Raw genomic sequence first — 26,844 nt, forward strand, 5'->3', positions numbered from 1 at the left:
TCCTCCATATGCCTATCCAATGCCCGTTTAGTGCCCATAAAGAGGGAGAGTCCACCACTGTTACTGGCAGGGCATTCCATGAACTCACGACTCGCTGAGTAAAGAATCTACCCCTAACATCAGTCCTATAACTACCACCCCTTAATTTAAAGCTATGCCCCCTTGTAATATCTGACTCCATACGTGGAAAAAGTTAGCATATCAGAACAGATGCAATGGAAATGTAGAAATGGGGAGAACAAAATAGTCTTGAAAGAGAGACGGAGGATTTATAGTCAGTAACCGTGGGGCTCAATGGATGTTGGCAGCCCGTCTATGCCCAGAGATAGGAACAGATGTCAAGGGAGGGATGAATCAGATGGATAAGGTGAAGGAGAGTGCAAGGTGGAAACTGGAAGTGAAATTGAAATTTTTCCAATTCCAGGGGAGGGGGAAGCAACAATTAAATCATCGACGTACCAGAGTGTGTGGGTGGCTCCACCCCATGTCAATTAACTAAGGCAAAGAGATAATTACAAAACTAAAATAGGATAGTGCTTGAAACAAAATGGCTGCAACAACATTTTATACTTGTAATTATCGCTGGTCACCCTTTCACTTACTATTCAGCTTCTGACACCTTACTTACACTGTTGGATACTTTTGATCACTGCAAAGATTTGTTATTCAGCTGTCAATATTCCACTCACCATTTGTACCACCTTTTGACACTAAGTTACTAGAATTACCTTATGATCTCTCTGCCTACAAATTGTACCTGTGTGCTTCTTTCCACTTTGCCTGATAAAGGCACCAAAAGCTCTGAAAACTTGTGATTTCAAATAACACCAAGTTATAGTCCAGCATTATGTGACTGCTGACTATTTTCAGTGATTAGCAAATACAAAGAAAATCTCCAATTTATCAGCTCTTCACAAACCTGCATGTCTTAACAAGATCCCTCTTCATTCTCATATCCAGTGAATCAGTCCAATTTACTCAGCCTACCATAGGCGCCATCCTAGAGATGAATCTTGCAAACTATTGTAATATTAAAGGGTTAAACTATACTGTTGCCAAGAAACTGAACATTCTGGATGGGAGTGGGGGGTGGGGGAAGACATTCTGTCTCAGATAGCATGCAGGGGTTTAGCTGACGATCCATTGTAATCCGCCCTTAATTTGGGCAGCCATTTACTATTCTATTACTACCAAAATTAAATGCTCATTCTGCCCCTTCCGTTCAGAAATGCTTTCATAGCCATGCCCCAATCATCCCTGTAATCTGAAATATTTCACACCTACATTGATTTCCCCAGACAATGAGTCAGGAAATCGTACGCATAACGATTCCCCAGGATTAGGACATTTACAGTATCTGAGGATGACCTGATTCTCTCATTGTACCTGGGAACATGTGTTTTTGGGGAGGGGCTTTCAGGAGAATACCTGTGAGTATTACCAACTGACCTGTATAAAGGACATGTGTTTCCTTTGTTCAGGGCTTCTGACTTGACTTTGCACACCTGCGAAGTGTGTCAAGGGGATCACCCAGGCTTTAATAAACTGTTTGCAGAGGTTGGTGCATGCGAATTGCATCCAGTGTGTGAAACCTCCGGAAAAGAGCCTAACATTATCACATTATGCCATACCTGAAGGCAATAATTTAGACCAAAACAGTATCTACTAATTCAGGCGTGGTTTCAAAATGTTGGCAATAGAATCAAACAGATACACAACATGGAAAGAGACCCTTCGGTCCAACTTGTCCATGCTGACCAGATACCCTCAACTAATATAGCCCCATTTGCCAGAACGTGTGTGAACAGGAAGGGTTGAGAGAGAAATAGACTATCTAGATGCCTTTTAAAATGTTGTAATCATACCTGTCTCCACCACTTCCTCTGGCAACTCATTCCATGTACACACCACCCTGTGTGAAAACGTTGCCCTTTAGAGTCCTTTTAAATATTTCTCTTCTCACCCTAAACCTATTCAGGGTTTCTCAATTTCTCCACTTCAATCCCTTTCCAATAAAGGCCAACATGGCATTTGCTTCATGGTGCGTTGTACATACATGTGGACTTTCTGCACTCCATGGCTGTGCTTCTGGCATAGTTCACTCAACAACCAAGCATCCTTTTTGCCTGTAGTTGTTTGAAACCAGAATTTTTGCACTTATACCAATTGAGCACAAGGCAAAAAACACACTTTGGCAACATGCCTCTTTTCAGCAATCATGGCTGATTTTAAGTCTAAATTCCACTTTCCTGCCTCATGTCTTAAGACATCCAAAATTATGTTGTAAATTTTCCACTGAGTATTCTGGAAATTTTCAAAGATTCAAAATTCTCACATTAAGGAACATTTGCATCACGGACCCAAATTCAATCTTTGCATTCCAAATCTGTGCCTGTGTTCGAGACACACCAGCCAAGGAAACCTACACGTTAGACAAGGCCCTTCAGAATGTTAGATTAATGCTCATTTTAGACTAAATGTTCATTTTACTAAACTCCAGAAAATTAGTCTATCATATGACTGTCATTCCAGCAACAAAACTAACCTTCACAGCATGACTTCAAGTTGGTATCGACCCTTGCATGGAAGTGAAAACAGCACACACCTGCAAGTACCATCTCATGAAACACCTACACCAATGCAGCACTTTCAATACTTCATTTTCCTAGGATCAACATGCCTGTTGCCTTCTAAATTGCTGCACTTCTTGAATCAGTAAACCTAGCTTCCTTTTAAAACAGCAACATCTTAGAAGTTTTGCACCTTTAACATTTTTTTCATTCTCATACTAAAGTTACTTCCCCACACTGTAGCTTGCCAACAACTGCTTTCTCTCTCAACCTGCCCCATGGCAGCTTGTGCCACCCTCAATTTATATGTTGCTAATGATACAAAGCCAATGTACTATTCTTGATCTTTTTCATCCAAACGGTAAGAGACATGATGATCTTTGTGGCACTCCATTTACAGCCTACCAGCTGGAAAAATGCCCCATTTATCCCTAACCTGGTCAGTTAACCCATTACCTAATATTACCACAATATCTCCAATCCCATGAACTCCTTAATAGAATGTGTATTGGGTATAGCAGGTAAGGAAAAGAGTAAGTTCTTGTTTTTCATAAAACGCAGGATCAGCTGATCATGTCTCAAATCAGATAAGAACTTGCAGTTAACAAAGGGGTACTAGAGGCAAGGGTAATAGGTTAACAAGGTGGAAAAGTATTCATTTTGTACAGCCATTCAACATTATCGGAAGCATTCAGTATGTAAGGTCATTTTAACAAGATGAAAAATATTCATATGTGAAACCAGTTCAGGTTAAGAGCATACATTGTGCAATGACAGATCTTTACTATGACACTGATTGCAACAGTCACCCAGTATGTATATTGCCTTATCGGAACTCTCCTCCCTGTAAAATTACTATAATTCATTTAGAAACTACTCTTCCAAAGAAGACCATGAACTAATGTCTTTGTGCACATTGGAAATCATTCTCTCTCCCTCCAGGGCCCGGAGGGAAGGAGGAGGTAAAACTACTGTCTGAGCTTTTAACTCAGACTTTTTGTTTGGGGGGGGGGGGGGGGGGGCGGGAGAAAACAGTATGACACTTATGTTGTGCACTAAAAACTTTGTTGCACTGCCTTTCAAAAACTTAGGTATGATGCAACTGATTCGAACCACTTCACTGATTCTATCTATCTATCTTCAAAAAAAATCTGCCAAATGCCTTTTCCCTTTTATAAAACCATGTTGAATCAGCCCAAAATCAGAGGGGATGGGGGAGGGGTAGAACACGATCGAGATCAATATAATTATGAAAGACTTAGGGAGGGTAGACAGGAAGAAACTTTTCCACTTGGAGGGATCAATTACTAGGAGACATGATTTTAAAGGTAAGGGCAGAAGGCTTAGAAGAGATGAAGGAAAAAAGTTTTGAATCTGGAATGCACTGCAAGTGTGTTAGAGACAGAAACCCACATGACATTTAAGTATTGAGAAGTGAACATGATGCAAAGGCAGAGAGTTTTGGGTAATGTTGAAGAACTAGATTAGAACAATTATGTAATTGTTTTTGACCAACAACTATGTAATTGGACTAAAGGCTTTTTCCTATTAGCTCACTGACATTATCATAAACATCTGGAACTGAACCTCATGTTAGGTTCAATCACTTTCAACTTTATGAAAAATCAGGAGGCCAAAGACCATCTGAGGCACTACGCACAAGAAAGCTTCCTCCCATCCAGAAATCCACTTATGTAATATATCAAATCTTTAACTGTGAGCAGCACATAGATCTAAACTCAAATTTCACCAGTGCACAGGGAACACCAATGGCCCAGTGCCAACATGCTCAGTGAAACAGCTAAATTGCACGTGAAAACAAATTTTAACAAAGAATTCTAGGCTGGCCTTTACTAAATTTAGCACAGCTACTTTTCATATTTTGCTATATCCCTTTCCTGATGTTTAAATTTGACTGTTTCTTTTTGGTATTCTCAGCCAGTCTCAGTCAACTGATTATTAAATTCAACCTGCTGCAACAATTTTTCAGACCAGCACAAAGAACACTTATCTTCCAGTTTGCCTGCCTAGCTATTGAAGACGATGATGCCAATAGTGGAATTCTGCAATGTCACAGCATGGTGGTGACAGACATTTCTACATACTGCAGTCTGACCAAGTATCAGGTTTACATTCCACATTTAATAGCTGAAGTGTTATAACCAACTTCCAATTTACAAAAGAACACCCAACTAAACAGTTTTCCAGAAAACCAGCCTGCAAGACATGGACTAACCAACTGCTCTCATTTCCACTGTATACACACACTAACCACACTTTGCTACTTGAATAGGAAATACTGAGGGATATTCCCCATTGAGCAATAAAGAGGTCATTGAACTCTCCTATGAATAAAAAGCTACAGAAAACTAGCTTGCAAACAAAACAAATAAACAAACAAGAAACAAACAAACAAACAAACATGGTTCAAACAGGGTCAATTTAGCTCTCCAAACATGTAATAAACAAAAATATTACATATGACTAGTGACATGGTTGAGCCAGATGTAAATCGGACTGTTACCTAAGTTTGCAATTAATGCTTTTAAGTGGGGAAAAGGGAAGCCCTCTACAGTAAAGAATTCCAGAGATTCAATATCCTCTGCAAAGATATTCCTCATCATTAGTCTTAAACATGCAACCTATTAGCGATTAGGCCCTCTTGTCAGAGACACTCCCACAAGGAGAGACAATTTGTCCACATTTATCCTGCAAGGTCCACTTAACATCTTGTATTTCAATACAGCTGTTTCTCATTGTTCTGAGTATAGGCCCAAACAATTCAAATCTGTAAAGGAGTCTCTCCATACCTGATATCAGCCTCAAACATTCTCTGGAGTACTTCCAATGCCAGTGTATCATTCCTTAGATGAAAGGGCACCAAAACAATTGTTCACAGTATTCCAACTGTGGTCTGATTAGTGCCTAGTATAATTTTAACTAATTTTTTAAAAAATACTGTATTCTCTTTGAAATAAAGCCAACACCCTATTGGCTTTCTCTACTACCTGCTGAATCAGGGTAATAGCTTTGTGATTCAGGCAAAACGACACCCAAGGCCCTGTGTCTGTAGCCACATTTAGCTCCTCTATTCTTTGATTTGTGAATCAAAATACCTACAGGACAAATAGAGCCCAGTTTGTACCAACCTCTTCGGTCCCTGGTAGTAACTCAAGTGATAATTACCATGTCACCATGCTGTCCAGTTCTTCTCACTAAAGTACATAATCTAATGTTTTCCCACATTATATTCCACCTGTTACCTCAAATACCTTAAGGTACCATAAATGAAGCTACTTATCAAATGCCTTTTAGAATACTGCACACAACTCTGGTCACCCTACTATTGGAAGATGTTGTTAAATTAGAAAGGGATTTCTTTTAGGGCAGGGGATGGGAAGGAGATTTGCTGGAGTTATTTTAGTTTAGGATAGTTGGTCAGCATGGACAAAAGGGTCTGTTTCTGTGCTGTTGTATTATGACTAAACATCGCATCCACTATTTCACCTTTATCCTGATCTCAGATATGATTTCACCTTCAAGAAGCCACGATGGCTCTGCCTCATCATATAACTCAATTCTAAATATTCTTAGATTTTTTACAATAGCCTTTTTACACTTTCCAAATAATGGATGTTAAAGGTAACTGGCCTATAGAGTCAGAGTCAGAGAGATGTACACAGACCTTTCGGTCCAACCTGTCCAGATATCCCAATCCAATCTAGCCCACTTGCCAGCACCCAGCCAATATCCCTCCAAACCCTTCCTATTCATATCCCCATCCAAATGCCTCTTAAATGTTGCAATTGTACTAGCCGCCACCATTTCCTCTGGCAGCTCATTCCATACACGTACCACCCTCTGTGAAAAAGTTGCCTCATAGGTCTCTTTCGTATCTTTCCCCTCTCACCCTAAACTATGCCCTCTAGTTCTGGACTCCCCGACCCCAGGGAAAAGACTTTGCCTATTTACCCTATCCATGCCCCTCAATTTTGTAAACCTCTACAAGTCACCCCTCAGCCTCAGATGCTCCAGGGAAAACAGCCCCAGCCTGTTCAGCCTTTCCCTATAGCTCATGTGTTTTTTTTGTCTCTTTTCTTTTTAAATGATGGCATTACATTGCTGCCTCAACATCAGGAACCTGGGGTCGGTTCTAGCCTTGGGCAATTGTCTGTATAGAGTTTGCACCTTCACCCAGTGTCTGCAGGGCTTTCCTCTGGGTGCTCTCATTTCCTCCCCAGCCCAAAGATGTGCAGGTTAGGTGAATTTACCATGCTAAATCAACCCAGGAAGCTAAGTTGTCTGATTAACTACTTCTCTCAAGCCAGCGGCCTCCATTGCAGCAGCAGTGAGCATGGAGCAGGGGCTATTGGGAAGCCAAATTTGCCAATTAAGGCTTCTCATGAATAGGCGGAGTGAAGGCTCAACTGTAGTGGACACTGGCACAGGAATTGCTGGGCACGTGAACTGATATATTCAGGCTGTGAGTAAACTAGTTCTCCCACCCGCTGTCCTACTCTAACCAAAACAAAAGACCTTACCAACCCTCCACACATGGTAAGGATTTTTCTCCATTTATCCAATTTCTCTTGGCACTTTAGAGCAGAGGGGGATAAGAGACTAGGGCAGTTGCATGCTCCGTTTACAGGACGTGGGAGCTAAGGGTCACCACTGATGTTCCTGCTGACTTGACCTGCAAGAAGTGCACCCTCACAGATCATGTTAGGGAACTGGAGCTGGATGAACTTCAGATCATTCGGGAGTCCAAAGAGAGGAGTTATAGAGGTAATCACACCTAAGTTAGAGGACAAAGGTAGCTGGGTGACCGTCAGGAGAGAGAAAGAGGGCAGGAGAAACTGAATATGCAGATCATGCAGGGACCCCCGGTGGCTGTTCCCTTCAATGATAGGTATACTGTTTTGGGAATTCTGGCACCCTGTGGCTCAGAAGGGGAGGGGGAAAACAGGAGAGGCAAGAGTGATAGGAGATTCAAATAGGGACAGGACCAGACAGGAGATTGTGATCACAAGCAAGACTACATGATGGTATGTTTAACCTCCTGGGTGCCAAGGTCAGGGATGTCTCGGATTGAGTCTACAGGATTCTTAAGAGGGAGAGCAGCCAGAAGTTGTGGTACACAATTTGTATTGATGACATAGGGGAAGGGAGGACGACGTGAAGAGAAAATACAGGGAGTTAGGTTGGAAGCTAGCAAGCAGGACGAGAAGAAGTGTATTCTCAGGTTTGCAACCGGTGGCACGTGCTTGTGAGGCTAAGAGCAGAGAGTGAGTGCAGATGAACATATGGTTGCAGGGCTGGTGTAGGAGAGAAGCTTTAGCTATGTGAATCATTAGAATATCTTTGGGGAGAGTGATAAGTGTTTAGGAAGGACAGGTTGCACCTCAATTGGGAACGGCACCAATATACTGGGCAGGTGGTTTGCGAGAGGATTTAAACTAGATTGGCAGGGGGCGGGAACCTGAGCTACAGATCAGATGTATCTAGTGAACAGTCAGATAAAGTGCGCAGAGTTTGAGAGGAGGGATAGGCACTTGATAAGGCAAAGGTGGTCAGTATGATGGTTTGAAGTGCTATTGTCATGCTAATATCAGGAATAAAGGTGACAAACTCTCAGCATAGATCAGTATTTTAAACCGATGTTGCGACCATTAGAGATTTGGATATCACAAGGGCAGAAATGGCTGTTGGATGTCCAAGGTTCAGATGCTTCAAAAAGAATGGGGGGGGGGGGGGGGGGGGTTGGACTGGAGAAGTGGCAGTGTTAATCAGAGATAGTATCACAGCTGCAGGAAGGGAGATTGTCGAGGAGTCAGTATGAGAAAAAGTCAGAAACAGCAAAGCAACAGTCACTTTATTGGGAGTTTTCCACAGGACCCTGAACAGCAACAGAGACACAGGAGTAGATATTGGGAGATAGATTTTGGAACGCTGTAGAAGTAATAGGGTTGTTGGCATGGGTGACTTTAACTTCCCCAACATTGATTAGAACCTTAATTCAAATAGTTTGGATGGAGCAGCTTTTTTCAGGTGTGGCCAGGGAGGGTTCCTGACACAATATGTAGATAGGCCAACTAGAGGGGAGGCCAAACTGGATTTGCTATTTGGCAACAAACCATGCCTGATGTCAAAGCTCTTGGTGGGAGAGCATTTCAGTGTTAGGGATCACAACTCCCTGATCTTAAATATACTCATGGAGAAGGATAGGAGCAGACAGTACAAAGCATTTAGTTGGGGGAAGATAGTTACAATGCTTAGGCAGGAACGGAGGTACCTAAATTAGGAACAGATGTTCTCAGGGAAATGCATGACGTAGGGGTGTTTAGGAAGCACTTGCTGATAGTGGGACAAACCGCTCTAGCACTGAAGCAAGGAAGGGTGACAAAGGATGTGGAACATCTAATCAAGAGAAAGAAGGAAGCTTAAGATTGAGGAGCCAAGGATCAGACAGAGCTTTACAGGGTTACAGGTCACCAAGAAGGAAGTGAAGAATGGACTTAGGAGACCTAGAAGGGGTCATGAAAGAGCTTTAGCAGATAGGATTAAGGAAATCCCCAAGGCATTCTACACTTATAAGGAACAGAATGGCCAGACGAAGGTAGGGCCAGTCAGGGATAGTGGAGGGAACTTGCGCCTGGAGTCAGAGGAAGATGGGGAGGTCCTTAATGACTACTTTCCTTCAGTATTCACTATTGAGAGGGACCTTGACATTCAAGGACAGCATGAAACAGACTTCTGCTAGAACAGTTTGATGTTAGGAAGGAGGATGTGCTAAAAATTTTGAAAAACATAAGGATTGATAAGTCACCGGATCAGATGGGATATACCTTAGATTACTACTGGAAGCGAGGGAAGAGAGTGCTGCATCTTTTGTGATGATCCTTGCGCCCTCACTGTCCATTGAAATAGTGCCAGATAATTGGAGGGTGGCAAATGTTACTCCCTCGTTCAAGGGAATAGGGATACTCCTGGGAATTATAGACCAGTTAGTTAGTCTTAGGTCAGTGGTGGGAAGAGTATCGGAGAGGATTCCGAGACTGATTTATGAATACTTGAAAATCAGTTTGATTAGAGATAGTCAACATGGCTTTAAGGGGCAGGTCATGCCTCTCAAACCTTACTGAATTCTTTGAGGATGTAACTGAACACTTCAAAAGCAGAGCAGTGGATATGGTGTACGTGGATTTTAGCAAGAGGTGGTAGGCTTATTCAGAAAGCAAGGAGGCATGGGATACAGGGAAATCTGGCTGTCTGGATACAGAATAGGCTGGCCAATAGAAGGGTGGTGGTAGATGGAAGTACTCAGCCTGGAGCCTAGTGACTAGTGGTGTTCCATAGGGATCAGTTCTGGCACCTCTACACTTTGAATTTTATAAATCACTTGGAAGAGTAGGTTAGTAAGTTCACCAATGACACAAACCTTTGAGGAGTTGTGGGTAGTGTGGAGGACTGTGTAGGATGCAACAGGACATTGACAGCAGAGCTGGGTGGATAAGTGGCAGATTGGAGTTCAGCCTTGGGCGGGGGGGGGCGGGGGGGGGGGGGGGGGGGGGGAGAGAGAGAAGAAGAGTGTGATGTCATTCACTTTGGAAAGTCAAATTTGAATGCAGAATGCAGAATGCAGAGTTAAAGACAGGATTCTTGGCAGTGTGGAGGAACAGAGGGATCTTGGGGTCTATGTCCAGAGGTCCTTCAAATGGGCCACCCAAGTCGATAGGGCTGTTAAGGTGGTGTATAATATGCTGGCTTCCACAAGCAGGCAAATCAAAGTTAAGAGCAGTGAGATGATGGTGCAGCTCTATACAGCCCTGGTTAGACCACACTAGGAATACTGAGTTGAGTTCTGGTCACCTCATTATAGGAAAGACATGGAAGCTTGAGAGACTGTGCAAAGGACGATTTACCAGGATGTTGCCTGGAGTGGAGGGCACGTCTTACAAAGACTGAGGCAGCTAGGGCTTCTCATTGGAGCAAAAGGAAGATGAGAGGTGACTTGATAGAAGTGTACAAGATGTTGAGAGCCACACAGAGTGAATAGCTAGAGACATTTTTCCCATGGTGCAAATGTCTATCACAAAGGGGCATAATTTTATAATGATTGGAGGAAGGTTTAGGGAAGATGTCAAAAGGTAGGATTTTAAAGTGTGGGGTGGGTGTGTTGAATGCACTGCCAGCAATGGTAGTTGAGTCAGATACATTAAGTGACTCTCGGATAGGCTGATCTTAGAGTAGGTTAAAAGGCCGGCTCAACAGAGGGGCAAAGGGCCTGTACAGTTCTAGTATCCAGGATGTGCAGACTAGGTGAATCAGCCATGACAAATGCAAGGGGTTACAGGGACTTTGGGGGTGGGGGTTCTCTCCACACTTGGGATTCTATGAAAAAAAGAGTGATCACCAATCAATTCTTTAGCATTTAAAATGTGTGGAATGGCAGCAACATCTGAAATGCAAAACTTTCCATGCAACTATTCACTATAAAGTTATGAACAAGTGCAAAATTAGTGGCTGTAAGCTATGGCAAACAATGATTAACGGAAATCAGATTTTAAATAAAGTTATCTTCAGTACTAATGTCAACTCTGTAGAAAGCAGTTTCAGATTGGACTTGCAGCAATCAACCATTCAAAAGCAGTTCAACTCCTTGACAGATTTTGCAAAAGATGTCCAACTATTTTAACAAACTGTGCTAAGAGAAGTTTGTATAATGGTGGATGTTTAACAGAACACAAAGCCTGTAGGCAGAATCATTTACAATTCTATACATTAAAGGCATCAAGAAAATCCAACACAACAGCAATGTAGAATAAAAACTTGAATTCAAGTGGGAGTCAGGTCACATTCATTATAATCTGGTAACCGCCAACTTTTTCTAATTTTAAGTCATGAATTGAAAGCTCTCACACAGACACTGCCTGATCTGCTATTTCCAGGATTTCTTCTAGAAATTCCATAGCAAAATTAGAGCACAATATAGATGAACTGTTAATCTAGATTCTTCCCCCTCTTGGAATACTCAGCTTTTCTCCCCCATACACTTTCTACCTATATCATCTAAGACACCAGCAACAAAATCTTAAGGTGCTAAATAAGCTTAATGTCATTAATAATGTTTAGAAGGAATTGCATATCTTTACAGTGCCTTCACATAATAACCGATGTTAGTAGATCTAGGGTGACTGCCTCCAGGACATGTACCTTTTCACAACTTTGGAAATCGAAAATAAGTTTGATACAAATTCAACTCAAGGTCACCAGTGCCAAAATAGCAATTCTGCAAAATAACTGGTGATAAATACGAAAAAGCTCATGGGGATCAAAATTGCAGTGTTGCAAATTCATGCAGGAACAGGAATGTTCGAGGAGTTACATTTCTGTTTGTGAAATCAGTCTACTTATTACCAATTGTAAAAGAAAAAGAATTTCTAAATAGGGATTTGAAAGATATTTTACAAACTCAGTAGCTTGCAGATTCCTACAACCACAATTAACATGCAAAAAAGAAAATTGAAGACTACACATGCAACATTTTTAGCCCCACCATACCTAACTACTAATTTCAAAATTTGTTTTAATGAAATTTCAACAAGCAGATAAGCCTTCACAAAATGTTTGACTTAAGAACCTGAGCAAGGAAAGTCCAGGCTCCTTATTTCAAATGTCCTCCTAGTGTTTTGAGATTGGTCAAGTCTCCCCACTGCAGCTTTTTTCTCATGTCCCAATTATGCATATCTTCAAAATGAACATTGCTCAGACAGAAGAAAAATGAATTCATATTTCCATTATTTGCAGAAAGCTCCCTTGGTTTTGGAAGAACAAAACTAAGTCAAAGTTTTAGCATGGTATGCTACATTGACATAAAGGCTGCATTATTTTCAGTCATGTTAGACAGATCAAGAATGCTTGCTCAGAGAAGTTGCAACTCATAACTAGTTAGTATTAGCTACAAGATGACAATGTCTGCAAGAGAAACTGCAATGTCTTACACAAAAAACTGACCAACAATTTCTCAAATCTGATACAACTCCCTGCAGTACACTTTTCTGGTCTGGGGTCAATCAACTGCTCTTCCCCATAACTTACATTTAGCCTCAAGTAACTGATTCAGTAATAATTTATCAACTACAAAACTAAACTTTAATAATTTCAATTCACAGCTTGAATGTATAGCAACACCTTAGTATTTATTAATGCAACCAAAACTGACTTGGTCATCAGGAGCTCCAAGTAATAAGACACAGTCAAGCAAAATGAGAAATTTGCCATGTTAAATTATTTAGAGAAAATCAACTACATTGAGTTTTCAAAAGTAACTAATTGTGATTTTTAAGTCTGTGATACAAGTTTATTTTATTCTTCTTATTCCACTTATGCTCCAGAGCCCCACATATATATTTACCAACATACCTTCTCTTACTCTTGTTGACAATGATCATTCTATGAGGAAGGGGAAAAGATGCAAAGCAGTAAGAAATGCTCAAGCATCCTTAAATCAGAGGCTGAGATAGCGCTAGAATTTGAATAGTGCTAATCACACAATGTTGTTCATTACTTTATCTTTTAGTGAGAAAAAAAGTGAACCATTACAGGTCTAATGAAAAGTGCAAACAGATGGTTCAAAGCAGTTTGATAGATTGCAGTAGTGAGCCAAATGCTATTCAGAATGCTTCCTCCACCAAGAGGAGGTAGATTAACTTCAATTTGAAGTCCATAGGTATTGACCAACTTCATTCTGTACTAGATGATTCTAACATTTAATGCCAGGCTAAAGGCAAGTGCATCAAGTTTACATGGTTCATGCAGGAAGTCAGTGGTTAACCCATACTGTGATTAGAAGTACAAGTCAGTAATAGAAAAAACTTTCAAAAAACAAAAATCATCACAGACTTCAAATCTGGAAACCCAATGCATTCCCAGAGAAAGACTTCAAAAATCTGCTAGCGACATAGCTCAAAATAATCTGGCAAATGTGTGCAGTGTATACAACATGCCACAGCTTTACTCCTTTCTCCCAACTAAAAATATCCCAATAACATCTTGCGGAATATTTTAATATTTTAAAGCATGTCAAATAAAATTAGAATTCAGTACAAGCTCTTTAGCAAAAATCAGTGAAACCCAAAATGCTTCTTACATTTCCAAAAAAACTAACCACATACCCATACTGGCCTTTAGTCAGGCAGGCTTGTTGTGTTTGATTAACCAAACTTTAGCCAGAGTCACATTGTAACATGAAAAAAAGGGAACATTCGATTTAAGGGAGTGCATTAAAAATATGACATTTTCATGTAGCGTCTAGATTTTAAGAAAAGGGGCCAGTCGCATTTGCAGCTTTGCTTTAAAATTGAACAATTTTGTATTTTTGAGATTTGTCCTTTTAACAGTCAGAAGATAATTGATATCAAAACATATCAACAAATCACAAACAAGATTTAACATGGCAACATTAGCTGAATGTAATTTTTTGACTTGAGCAAGGTCACCTCATTCCATTTCCTTGAGCACATTAAAATTTTTCCATAAAAATCCAAACTAGATTTGAGATGCAACTCGGCAAATCTAACTGTTCTCCACATATTTGTAAACCAAAACCTCACTCCAATCAGATAGAAAAAAGGATTTATATCTTAAAATTGTTCTGTCCACCCCTCAAAGTCTATAAAGAATCACAATATTTTTTCCTAACCTCTGAATGCATTGTCTGTAATCAGGATGACATATTTAAAACAAATAAAATGGTCGCTTATTGTTTTACCATGTCTTTTCGAAGGTACCCCACCCCTTATCCCACTGGTCAGTATGAATGCAATAGCTTCGTTTTCATAGATCAACTAAAATGATTCAGGCGGATAAGTATAGCGAAACAGTCCTGGGTATTTACCAGAGGCTGCAGAATAGCAAAATATAGAAAATGGATTACATTTTGCGCTTAAGGCTGTAACCTTCATACTATCATGCAAAGCATGGCTAAAAACATTCAAGTCAAGATCTGGCAATTAAAATAAATGAAAGTGAGGGAGACAACTTAATTTTTTTTATTTAACCTATCTTTCTAATCAACATGTTCAGAGATTTAGAACATGGAACAATACAGCACATGAAAAGGCCATTCAGCCCTCAAAGCCTGTGCTGACATTTTGCCCTTTCACACTACTTTTCACTTGCAGAATCCATACCTCTCTATTCCCTTCCTATTCATGTATTCATCAGGTGTTTCTTGAATGCTGCTATCCATCAGAGGTTTCCACCGCCTCTGGCAGCACATTCCAGGCAATCACTGCCCTTCATGTGAAAAATCTTACCTTGCACATCTCAAACTTCACCCCAACTCTATCACGCTTCTCCTCCAAGCCTCCAACATTTCAAACCCATGTCCCCTAGTTATTAATTCCTCCACCCTGGGAAGAAAGCCTCCTACTTTCCATGCCATTCACAACCTTATAAACTTCTATCAGGACACCCACCAACTTCCTGCGTTCCACTGAAAACAAACCAAGTCTATCTTTTCTTCATAGCTAAAATCCCCCATACAAAGCCGCGTCCTGGTAAACCTTTTCTGTAGCTTCTGCTATGCATCCACATCCTTCTGGCAGTATGGCGACCAGAACTGTAAACAATATTCCAGGTTTGGCCTAACTCAAGTTTTATAAAGCTGCAGCATACCTGTCTGTCTTTATACTCCACGCCCCTTCCAAGGAAGGTAAGCATGCCACAGGCCTTTATTTTTTAAAACTACTTTATCTACCTGCACTGCCACCTTCAGCTATGTGGACCCACACACTCAGATGCCTCAGCATATCAATACTCTTAAAGGCTCTGCCATTCACTGCATACTTTCTATCTGTACTTGACCTTCCAAAATGCATCAGCTCATTTGTCCAGACTCAACTTCATCTACCATTTTTCTGCCCATGCCTCCAACTGATTTATATCCTGTATCATGATAATCCTCACTCTCCACAACTCCAATTTTTGGATCATCTGCAAGATTACACCAGCTGTTTTCTTCCAATTCATTTATGTAGTCCACAAAGAGGTCCCAGCTTGGATCCCTGTGGAACACTAGTCACAACCCTCCATTCCAAAAAGCATCCTTCCACCACTACCATCTGTCTCTCTGACTAAGCCAGTTCTGTATCCATCTTGCTGACTCACCCCTAATATCACATGACTTCAGTTTCTGTACCAGTCTGCCATGAGGGACCTTGTAAAAGACTTTACTGAACTCCATGGAGACAATCACTTTTCCCTCAACCATTTTTGTCACATCCTCAAAAAAAACTCAAGTTAGTAAGGCACTATTTCCCCTCTCTGGAGCAGGTGGAACTTTGATCCAGGCCTCCCAGTACAGGGGCAGGAACTCTGTCACAAGGGAGCCCAACAAAGAATGTGTTTGCAAAGTAGTCTGCTTATCTGTGTAGGCGAAATTGCAAATCAAGCTAACCTAAAATCTATTTAGCAGCCCACTATGCAATCTACTTTAGAAACCTGCATCAGCCAAGTTTGATTAGTAGGAAACATCTGTACTACCATAGTCCAATACAATCACCAGAAATTCAAATATTTCAGTCAAATTAAGGGTTTAGTGTTTTTTTTTTCTTTCCCCAGCCTCAAAAACTAGAAGAGCTCAAACTCAAGTCACAAGTAACCATTTGGCACCTTGCCCAGCAGCAACTTTTAAGCAACTACTTACCCACTTGAGACAATACAGCTGAAATAAACAGTATCCTCGGAATGGAATCGGGACAATCAGAAACATTAATTCATTTACCTTGTTGATTAATCTGATTTAAGGGTTATAAAATACACTTTTGCAGAATCCAGCTGAGAACAGTTAACTCAATACTTTAAAATCAAGCCAAGGCTTGTGGTAGTGGTAGTGTCCCTACCCTGGAATGCAAAGTCTGGGTTCAAGGCCCACTACAGAGGTGGGCAAATTCTTTGAACAGGTTGATTAGAAAAAATAGGTTAATTTCATGTGTGGAACCTTTGTGATGCAGTGGTACAACCCTTGCACTTGGAGGCTTGGGCTCAAGACCCACCTCCTCCAGAGGTGTGTAATATTCATAAAAGTTAAATAAAAGTTTAAAAATTAAAGTCAAGCCTGAGCCCTCGTGTCATTGTGATAGAGTCCCTAGCACTGGACCAGGAGGTCCAAGTTCAAGAGGTACCAGAGGCATAGAATCTCTGAATGGGTTGAAGAAGAAATAGGGTGACACCAGTTTTAATGGCCTCTTTTGGCAGTAATGTTGCCCAGCCCCTGGATCAGGGTCACCTGAGTTCAAGTTCCACCTATTCCACAGATGTGCACTAACATCTCTGAACATGTTGATTTGAAAATAAATTTAGAATCAAGCCTAGGTACGTGTAGTGCAGTGGTAAAGCCCCTGGATTGGGAGGCTTAGTTTCAAGGTCCATCTGCTCCAGGAGAGGTGTATTAACATCCCCGAATAGCTTGATTCAAAAATAAGTTTAAATCAAGTCTTGCTGATTCAGGAATAGTTTCACCAAAAATGCAAAGTGGACTATTTATGCAGTTTACAAAATCATTAACTCATTCACAAATATGTCTAAAAATATGCCCATCCACTCAAATACATCTAATCCTTAAGACAGCAAATATTTTGAATTTGCAGCAGTATGAACTTGGTGTTAGTTCGGGCAGCTGTTTCAGTCTTGTAATTTGGCAGATGAGGACAAACACCATAGCAGAATCTCAGTTATAAAACAGACACTTCAGTGCTGAGAATGCAATCTTGTCAAAGCTGCCAGGGGTGTCTCTACTCAGCTTGACATAATAAACCCCAAGTATAGGTAGTTCATCAAGTACTATGGTCAAATCCCTTAAACAGCAAAATAATGCAGGTTCTCATTCAAGAAATAAAATGAGATTATGTCACAAGTTCTGTTGTATATGCCTTTAAAACAGTGATTATATCTCGGGGGAAATTCATATTGGTGCACCACTTGAACAGGAGTGTTAAAGAACTGTGAAAAATAGCTGTCTTTGATATCATATTCCAATCCAAGAGCACCAATATTGCCTGCATTTTCCAGTTTATAAAAAGCCTTTCAAAAACTGACAGTCATCACACAAATGTCATATTTCAGTACATCAGTCCATAACTAAATTGCTTCTGCAAATCTAACCATATATCTATCTGAGATCTCAAGTATGGCACACTTTTAAAGGTTCATCATGTTAATTCATGATTGCAGCTTCTGTGGTATGTAGATAACATCTCCGTATCTGTAAAATATTTGCTGTGCAATTCAAAAGCTTACAACTGAATGCCAACAAAATCTTTGGGAACTTCATAGACATAGACCTCAGATCCACGTGGCTACATTTTATGACATAGCTGCTGGCACACGTGTTTAGTAGCTTTATATATATAAAAAAAAATCAGTTAATCCTTTACTCCAAGTAACATTTCAATGCTGACTCATACGTTTGGATGACCAGAATATTCACAACATTTTCAGTCCTGGCTCAATGTGTAGTAATGACAGTGATGGAGGGAAGAGTGCCCCTGAACAACAATCCTTTAAGAATGCTGAAAGGGTTGGGGAAGACTTATTTTGTAGTATCATACCAACTGGCAGATAATTATGCTTTGGAAGATGGAGCAAGGCAAGTAAAAAGTGGAAACCTGCCCTTCCTAACCTAACATTATCACAGATTTGGAAGCAGGAAGGGATGATAGATGTACTTATATTGGAACAAATATCAAAGATCCTGTCAGACATGGCAAATACAAGTCTCTCCTGGGGAGAGCAAGCAAGTCACTTGCCATGGAGGTTACACATTAACAGGAAAGACATTAGCAGGACAGGAAAACTCAAAGGAACAGTGTCCTTACAGGGAGGTGACAAGGCCAAAGTAAGGTCAACTTATAATGGATATGATAACAGATCTCTACAAACTAGGTTTAGTTCAGACAAGTTGCAAAGCAGAGAGGAGTTGACTGCATTAGGAACAAAAATAACAAATAGAATAGCTAAAGGGTCACCGGATTCTACATTAACTCCACTTTGCCTTCACAGATACTGCCAAACCTAAGTTTCACCAGCTATTTGTTTCAGATCTTCAAAACCTGTAGTGGTTTTATTCTCGTGACTGCTGTTTTCCAATGTATTGGAATCCATATGGCTGAAAATCCAAGTGGGACTGAAAAAAAATAAATTAGTTTCATATCTTACAAAGAGGTTGACATCCCCATGAGTACCAGGAGAAAGTGAGGATTGCAGATGCTGGAGATCAGAGCTGAAGGGCTCATGCCCGAAATGTCGATTCTCCTGCTCCTTGGACGCTGCCTGACCTGCTGTGCTTTTCCAGCAACACATTTTCATCCCCATGAGTACTTATGGGTTACCAAAACACCTTTTAGGAGGAAGGAGTGTTAAAGGACAAGTTGTTCAATGCAAAGGTCAGCCAAGCAGTAACTGGTAGGAACTAGTTGATCCGTTTAAGAGGAGATACCTTTAGAGTCACTAGGTAGCAAGATTGATGTCCATGATGAAGAGAAGACAATTAGGGCTGAGAAACTAAGAACCATTAAAAAAATTGTTAGAAGGCATGGTGTGGCAGTAGCCTAGTAGAATTATCACTGGGCGAGTAATCGCAAGACTCAGGCTAATGATTTGGTGATGTGGGTTCAAATCTCATTTTGGGGGATGAGGTTTGAATTAAGAAAAACCTGGATTTGAAAAGCTGGCCTAATGGTTATGATGTAACCACTCAACTGTTGTAAACATTCATCTGATTCATTAAACCCAAGGAAAGAAGCTAGTTATTCCTACCCAATCTGGCCTGTGACTCCAGACCCCAAAGCAATGTGGTTAACTCTCAACCATCCTATGGCAATTTGGGATGGGCAATGAATCCAGGGCTAGCCAGCGATGACATCAAGAGAGAAAAAAAGAATAAAAAAAGGGACAAGGCGAGAGAGGGGAACAGAAAACAAAAAGTAGATACAATGACTGAGGTTATCAACTACAGTCAGTTCTGCTATAACACTAATTCTGTTCTCCTGCAATCCCATGTTAAGAAAATCATGTAATAGCAGCATGATTTAAATTAATGGGGCCAGAAATTGCGTTATAACCAATACAGGCTTTAAAGGCTTGGGCTTTAGAAAGTGTCCTCAATTCATTAATGTTATATTGAATTTGCATTAACGAAACACATTTTACAGAAGAACTGCCTGTATGCTGACACTAGTTCTATTTTAAAGAAGACTTTACATTACCACAGGTATTGCAATCATATGGCATCTCAAAAGAGGTATGGATCTACAAGTTCATTTCAAAATTAGTGCACCTTTACAACAAGTGAAGTGACAAAGCAAGATTTTAGGATATCCCAGGGGTTTGTCCTCCATTCAACCCCCAAAAGCAGTATACCATCAACACTCATTTCATCAAACTTTCTCCAGTATAATCATTAGCTGTATCATGGCCTCTTCATTGACTATGCCCTTCAGAAGTGAAATTAAATTTTGTTTATTTAAATTCTCTGCAATCCAGAGGCACAAACTATCCAGGAACATGTTCAAATTAACCACACAATTCAGGAATAGAAAGACAAAATCAGATTGCTGTAAAAGCTCAACAGGTTCACCATTATCCTTCAGTAAAATAATTGTTTACATTTACTTCATCTGACCCGTGACTGCAACCAAAATGAGCGTTAACCTTAACTACCACCTGAAAACATACTGCAAATCACTCAGATGCAAAGCAATGCACCATCTTTTTACAATCGCTGACCTAGTCAGTAGGCACACATCTCACATAATTTAAGAAAAAAAACAAAGCAGGAGTCTGATTTATGGAGCCCAATTATCCGTGAATGGCATAAGTCCCTTCCTCCTTTGCCACTGAAAGTTCAGCAGATATTGTACTGAATTCAAGATCATTTCTTTAGCCATTTCATTGCTTTCATTTGTACTTTACTTAATCACCAGATTCTCAAGATATTTTCCTTCACCCTGTAGATATCAGTCTGCATGGAGACAACAATTCTTTGCATTCTAACATGGTTGCAGTTTTACAACCAAAATCACTGATAGACAAGAGTCAGTATTTTACATGGGATATACACAGCAGAGGTACAAAGAACAAGTCTACTAGTCCTATTATGACCCAGAAAAGGGCAAACCAACAGCAATTAGGAATACATGGATCTAATTTTTAAAAGTGTACAGTAAAAACTGGCCCTAAAGGGGTCTTAGCACAGAGAGCCAGGATTCAAGTCCCACTCTCTGCAGTGTTGTGTAATAAACATCTGGACAAGCTGATCAGAAATAAAGGCTCTTATGGTGCAGTGGGGTAGTATTCCTACCCGAGACAGGTGGTCTGGGTTCAATGCCCACTTGCTCAAGAGGTGCCATAACATATCTGAACAGGTTAATTACAAATATCTAAAAGCTTGTGCCAGCTGCCTTTTCATTTCAATGCATTGAGTCAATACCTGCATAAAATATCAAAATATCAATGGAGATATTTTTACAGCATGAATTTTGAAATTGTTTCCATAAGACTTTATACAAAGTTTTCAAGAAACGCTTGTTTCAGAGTATGCCCTATTTATGAAGGCAGATGAGTACAGAGGAACCTTGATTATCTGAACAAGACGGGCAAGCAGTATTTACTCGGGATAAATGATTGTTAAAATGATTCAATGCCTCTCCCCTGGGGTTCAATCCTTTTTCCTCACTCTGCCTGCCTTTCTTCCTCTGTCTCAGGGCTTCTTTCTGAGTAGACACTTGTGTATGAAGACCTGCAGCATTGCTGAAACCCCCCAGCCCCACCCATCATTTCAATGGGATCGACACAGCAAGCACTTGCTAAGTCAACTCCCTATACAGGAGACTAGGCAGCAGCACACTACCCGTGAGCACACCACACCCCCCACCCCCCACCACTGTTCCTCTGTATATTGAACACCTGTTAAATATTCCACAGCTTCTTCCAAAACAGTGTCTGACATACAAACACCAAAAGAGAATACTTACATCTGGATACTCTTTCACAGGCACAAATAATTTTTCTTGTAACTGCATAATAGGTCCTATGGGTTCTGGTAGGTCCATTGGCAGCTTATCCACAAGGCCATTCATTGTGTCAGTATACATGTCCTTTCTTACTCTGCTTATTTCTGTAAAAGAAAAGTCAAAATTTTAAACTACTCAAAAAAGAAAGCTCAAAAACAATATTTGATGTATCAAAGACAATAAAATCAAGTCTTCACAAAGCCAATTTTAGCTTGCAAGAGGGACTATGCACAAAAAATTGCATGGTGAAATCATGTCCCATTTGATGCTCCCAACAACCTCATTAACATTCTCAGAAGTTATCTCCAGGCAGCTGACAGGATGGGAATGGTTTGCATTCACTGCAGCTACATCCACAATCTTACAGTTCAACAACTGGAGACAAAACTTTAAATAACACTAACCTGAATAAAGAGAGAGGACAACACCTCTTCGAAAAATTTGTGCTGCCACATCAAATGAGATTTTTAGTTGAATTTAGAACACCCAGTGGAAGATAATGCAGTGTTGATGTAAATCAGACATAAAACCAAACTAAACTGTTACTAGCAAAGTCAGTCACAACACAGAAACAGACCCCTTTGATCCAAGTTGCCCTTGCCAACCAAGATTCCCAATCTAAACCATTCCCACTTGCCGGAGTTTAGTCCATATCACTAAACCTTCCTAATCATTCCCTTATCCAAGGATCTTTAAATGCTGCAACTGTACCTATATCTACCACTTCCTTTGGCAGTTCATTCCATGAATGAACCGCGCTCTGAAAAAAAATTGTCCTTCTGGTCCCTTTAAATCTCTCCTCTCACCTTAAATATATGCCCGCTAGTTGTGAATTCCCTCCATTTTATCCATGCCCCTCATGATTTTATAAGCCTCCATAAAAAGGTAACCCCTCAAGTTATTCTCCAAAGTCCCAGCCTATTCTTAACTCTGGGCCTTCAGTCCCAGTAACGTCTGGTAAAATCTTTTCTGAACCCCACCCCTAATTTAGTAATATCTTTCTGAATCAGGGCGACCAGAACTGCACTGTACTCCAAAAGTGACCTCACCAACATCCTGTATTTCATACCACCCCTACATTTTGGAAGCAGGCCATTCAGCCCATCAAGTACACAACAATATTCCAAACAGCATTCCACTCAGGCCTATCCCATCCCTATAACCCTATATTCGCCATGATTAATATAGCTAGCATGCACATGCCTGGACACTATGGGCAAATTAACATGGCCAAACCATTTAACTTGCACATCTTTAGATTGTGGGAGGAAGCCCACGTAGACTCTGGGAAAACGTGCAATAACCACAGTCACCAGAGGTTGGAATTGATGCTGGACCCCTGGACTGTAAGACAGGAGTGCTAACCAAAGAGCCACTGTGCCAACCCTGTACAACCTTAAATGACTTCCCAACTCCTATACTCAATTGTTTCACTAATCAAAGCAAGTTTATTAAACATCTTAATTACCTTGTCTACCTGCGACAACTTTCAAAGAACTATTTATCTGAACCCCTAGATGTTTCTGTTCACTCTGAAAACAAACCAGTTCATAACCAAGATTAATCTGTGATTGACATTCATCGCTGTGAACTAAGTCACTGGAATTCAAAGTAATTCCCACATCCATTCCCCTTCAGATCTTTAACTGGTCAAGCAACATATTCTACAACATAATCTCTGGCCATTCTGGATATGACTTCAAGTGGTACCTTTTGAAAAAAAGTGTAGTCAATCACAAAAATCAAGCATCCCAGTCAATTAATTAGTCATTTTATAGATTTTCCATTTTATAGGAAGGAGCCAATGTCGCATTCCATATGATAACCAAACAATTGTAAAGACTGGATGTTGCCTCAGATACATAGTATCAGCCTTAAAACATTGATAAGAAAATGTTTAAGAACCTAAATACTCAAAATGATTGTCCAGTGTTTTCTTTATTCAAGATGGTGAGCTTGATAACTGAAGAGTCTACTCAAAGTCATATTTAGAACATAAAGAGAATGGAGTACTCACCTGACCAATCACCACATTTATAAATCATTGATTAAAGAGTTTACAAAAGCCTTGACAGAGTCACATCTACGCATGAAACCTAACTCAGGAGCATTTTATGCAGAATGTTAAGATGGAATTATGAAAAATATTTGGATTGGATCAAGCCCACAAAACAGTAACTGTGGTACATATTATGGCTACACACAAATGAAACCGTTTATGATAGCAGCACCAGTAGAATCATCAATACCATGCTCTTTAACCCAACACCATGGCCATGATCACAAATGGCAACTTGAACTTGCTACATTACATGAACCACTCAAATGTGAAAAGTTCATTTGGAGGATAATGCCTAACCAGGCAAATTTGCATTTTACCTTAAGCAGATAAAAATGAAAGGAAGCTGCATAACTAAACAGTGGATCTGGAAGTGGAGCAAACAATATTAAAAACAGGAGTTGTCATCCAACATATTAAAACAACTGTACTTCATCAGAATTGTCACAATTTATAATTTTTTGAAAATATGCTTGAGAGAGAAAGCCAGCGAACTCCAATAATACATGCAAACTCTTGGTGGGTAGGTGGGTTGGAGACTTCATTCAAAAATAGAAATATGGATATTTCCCCCTTGCCGAAAATTGCTTAAAACCAGTCATGATTGACAAAATGCAAATTTGGATTCTTCACCTAAACATACATTTCAATCTAACCTGGTCGAGAACTAGAATTTTGGATGCTTTACATATCTAGCAGACTTTAAGAAATTTGGCTTAGCAGTTATACCATCACAACCCTGGCTTCAAAATTTCTTTCAGGTCTAAATTATTTCATATTTGATACTTTAAAAGAATTATTCCACAATATTAGAGATGTGCTCAAGTTTCCGGTAAACAAAACACATGTTAAGGTAAAATAACGACAGCGTTTGAGGAAGAACACAATTGATCAAAATGTCTACAACTACAACCTTAAACATTAAAGTTAACAGCTCCCAACACATCCATTTCAGCCAGATTATCTCCTACTTCAATTTAATAATTCCCAAAATAAACCAGCACATGCAGCATTGAAAGATAATGTCAAGCCTCATCAAAAAAGGCAAAACAGTTAACATTCATTTAAAATAAAACTAATCTACAGAATGTGAAACCTAGTCTGCATGACATCCCAATCTCCCTGTGGGAAAAAAAATGCATGTGCTTATCTTACTAATAGCACTAAAAGAATGTGAACGATAGGATACAAGTTTAATTCAATGCTAGCAGCACTAGACTGCATTTATCAAAGCAACTGTAAAATCAAGACTTCAAATCTACAAATACATGCCCAAGTGAAAATTAAAAGATTTTGAGTAAAAGGAGTTGTAATCTACTAGCAGGATTTAATTGTAGCAAATTCAGTTATGCTGTAGTACACCAGATCCCTAGTGTAGATAAACAAAAACCATTGCGACTTAACATTGAAGTTACTGGCTTTCTGGGTTTTCAGCCTCTTGCCCCCATTTTCAAAGAAAAACATCTATTTCAGATGGAAATCAGAACACAAAAAGAAATTAATTGGCAGCAGAATGCTAGCTATAGCACAGTAGTGTGCTGACTCTAAAAACTTCTTTCCTCTCCATAATTTGAACTCAAAAAAGGACCAAGATAAAACTACAATAACCCTAAAAAAGCATCACTAAATAGGTTTATTTGTGCAACCAGACCTACCAAAAATACTTAGCAACTAAATGTTGGTGGTTAAACACTCCTAACTCTTCCATTAGGACAGTTATTTCCATAAAATAGGTAAAATTATGGTGAAATCCAAAAGACTCGCAAAACCTCTTGTACTGTTCTATGGAGATGCTAACTTTCCTGTCCGGCCTTTTGAGTTTCTATAGGTGGTTATAGAAAAGGCCTTTCAGTCTCAGTGGTAACTAAAGCCAATAAGTCTTGTATTCTGATTTGAGCATCAGCAAATCAAGACATATGCAGATCAAATATGATCTGGAATTCAAGGATTACACATGGGTGTTAAGATTTAACCTTATGTACACCTATAACTTCCACAATTTATGTTGCATACCACTGACCGACAAGGTCATAAAACTTATCTGTTAGTTGTTTCTTCAGACCAGGAAAAAGAGCAAGACTGCATTTATCTTCCCCACCTTTCCATTTAAATAAATTGCATTCCAAAGTATGCATATAGCGAGCCTTATGGAAGTCATGCATAAAGCCACTAACTGAAAGGAGGTCAGGGGTAAAATTGGTCAATTTCAATACAAAAGTAAAACCATTCTCTCTTCATCAGCCTTTTTCAGGTTTCTCTGCTTCAAGCAATAATTTAATGAGAAAGTGAATAGCCACAAGAATCTCATTAAGTAAACACAAATATAAAGCTATTTTAATCAAAGGATTGCATCCCCTAGGACATTTAACAAAGAATAGAAACTAAACCTGACCAAATAAATTAATCTGGGAGTCCAGAGGTACAATCAGCAAACCACCACAATCAAGGGAGAATACATTAAAAAAAATGTCACACTAGTCAGAATTAAATGAAATACCTGAACAAAAATCAAGCGCAAAAGCGAGCACCGGATACACCAGATGTACTAATGCTTAAGCAAATATACATGTGCAAAGTACATCTCCACTGTCCCAAAAACCGCACAACTAGGCTTTGCTACATTATTCTGTAACTACCCTGGAGAATAAAGAGAATTTTGATGTAATGGGAACCATGTGATGTCCTGAAAGCAACTTTAATGCAAATACATTATTAGATCCCAGCACAGAACACAGTAGGTGAACAAGAGGAGAGAGAGAGAAAAAAAAATTGAAGATCTGCCTACCAAATTTTCCAGTCGCCACGTACATTGCACTTGTCTAGGAGTGTTTATGTCACAGATTTCCAACATTTGGATTACATACTGAGACAATCTTAACATGAAATTGGTCAGACTCCGATACCAGCTCTCAGGATGCTATTGTCAAGAACCAACACAAGTACCCAATAAAAATCAATGTAAAAGCAGCTTCAATAGAAGTGATTAGATGCTTAATCATAGCAATGCTTGTAAAGGAGTAGAAATTGCTAGGTACAGAGAAAGGAGACAGACTTTTCTGTCCTTCAAAATTTGAAAAAGGTTATGGTAAATCGTATGTATAACTGGAGATTAGAAATGGCTTGCTTACGAGAATTGCATTTT

The 26,844-nt window shown here is 39.8% G+C and overlaps 1 protein-coding gene across 9 annotated transcripts in view; it reads right to left on the bottom strand.

Annotated features, from left to right (window-relative positions):
- qkia (QKI, KH domain containing, RNA binding a) overlaps positions 1 to 26,844 on the bottom strand; it is a 106,097-nt gene that overhangs the window by 59,741 nt on the left and 19,512 nt on the right. For all 9 annotated transcript variants that reach the window (XR_009646326.1, XM_060847591.1, XM_060847589.1 and 6 more), the window contains exon 2: positions 21,605 to 21,747. Coding sequence is in view for 8 of the 9 variants with exons in the window: in XM_060847591.1 (XP_060703574.1) it covers positions 21,605 to 21,747 (143 nt within the window). In the remaining variant the exon portion in view is untranslated. The remainder of the gene's footprint in view (positions 1 to 21,604; positions 21,748 to 26,844) is intronic.

This window comes from Hemiscyllium ocellatum, chromosome 30 (assembly GCF_020745735.1).
Source record: "Hemiscyllium ocellatum isolate sHemOce1 chromosome 30, sHemOce1.pat.X.cur, whole genome shotgun sequence".
NCBI classification, from domain to species: domain Eukaryota; kingdom Metazoa; phylum Chordata; class Chondrichthyes; order Orectolobiformes; family Hemiscylliidae; genus Hemiscyllium; species Hemiscyllium ocellatum.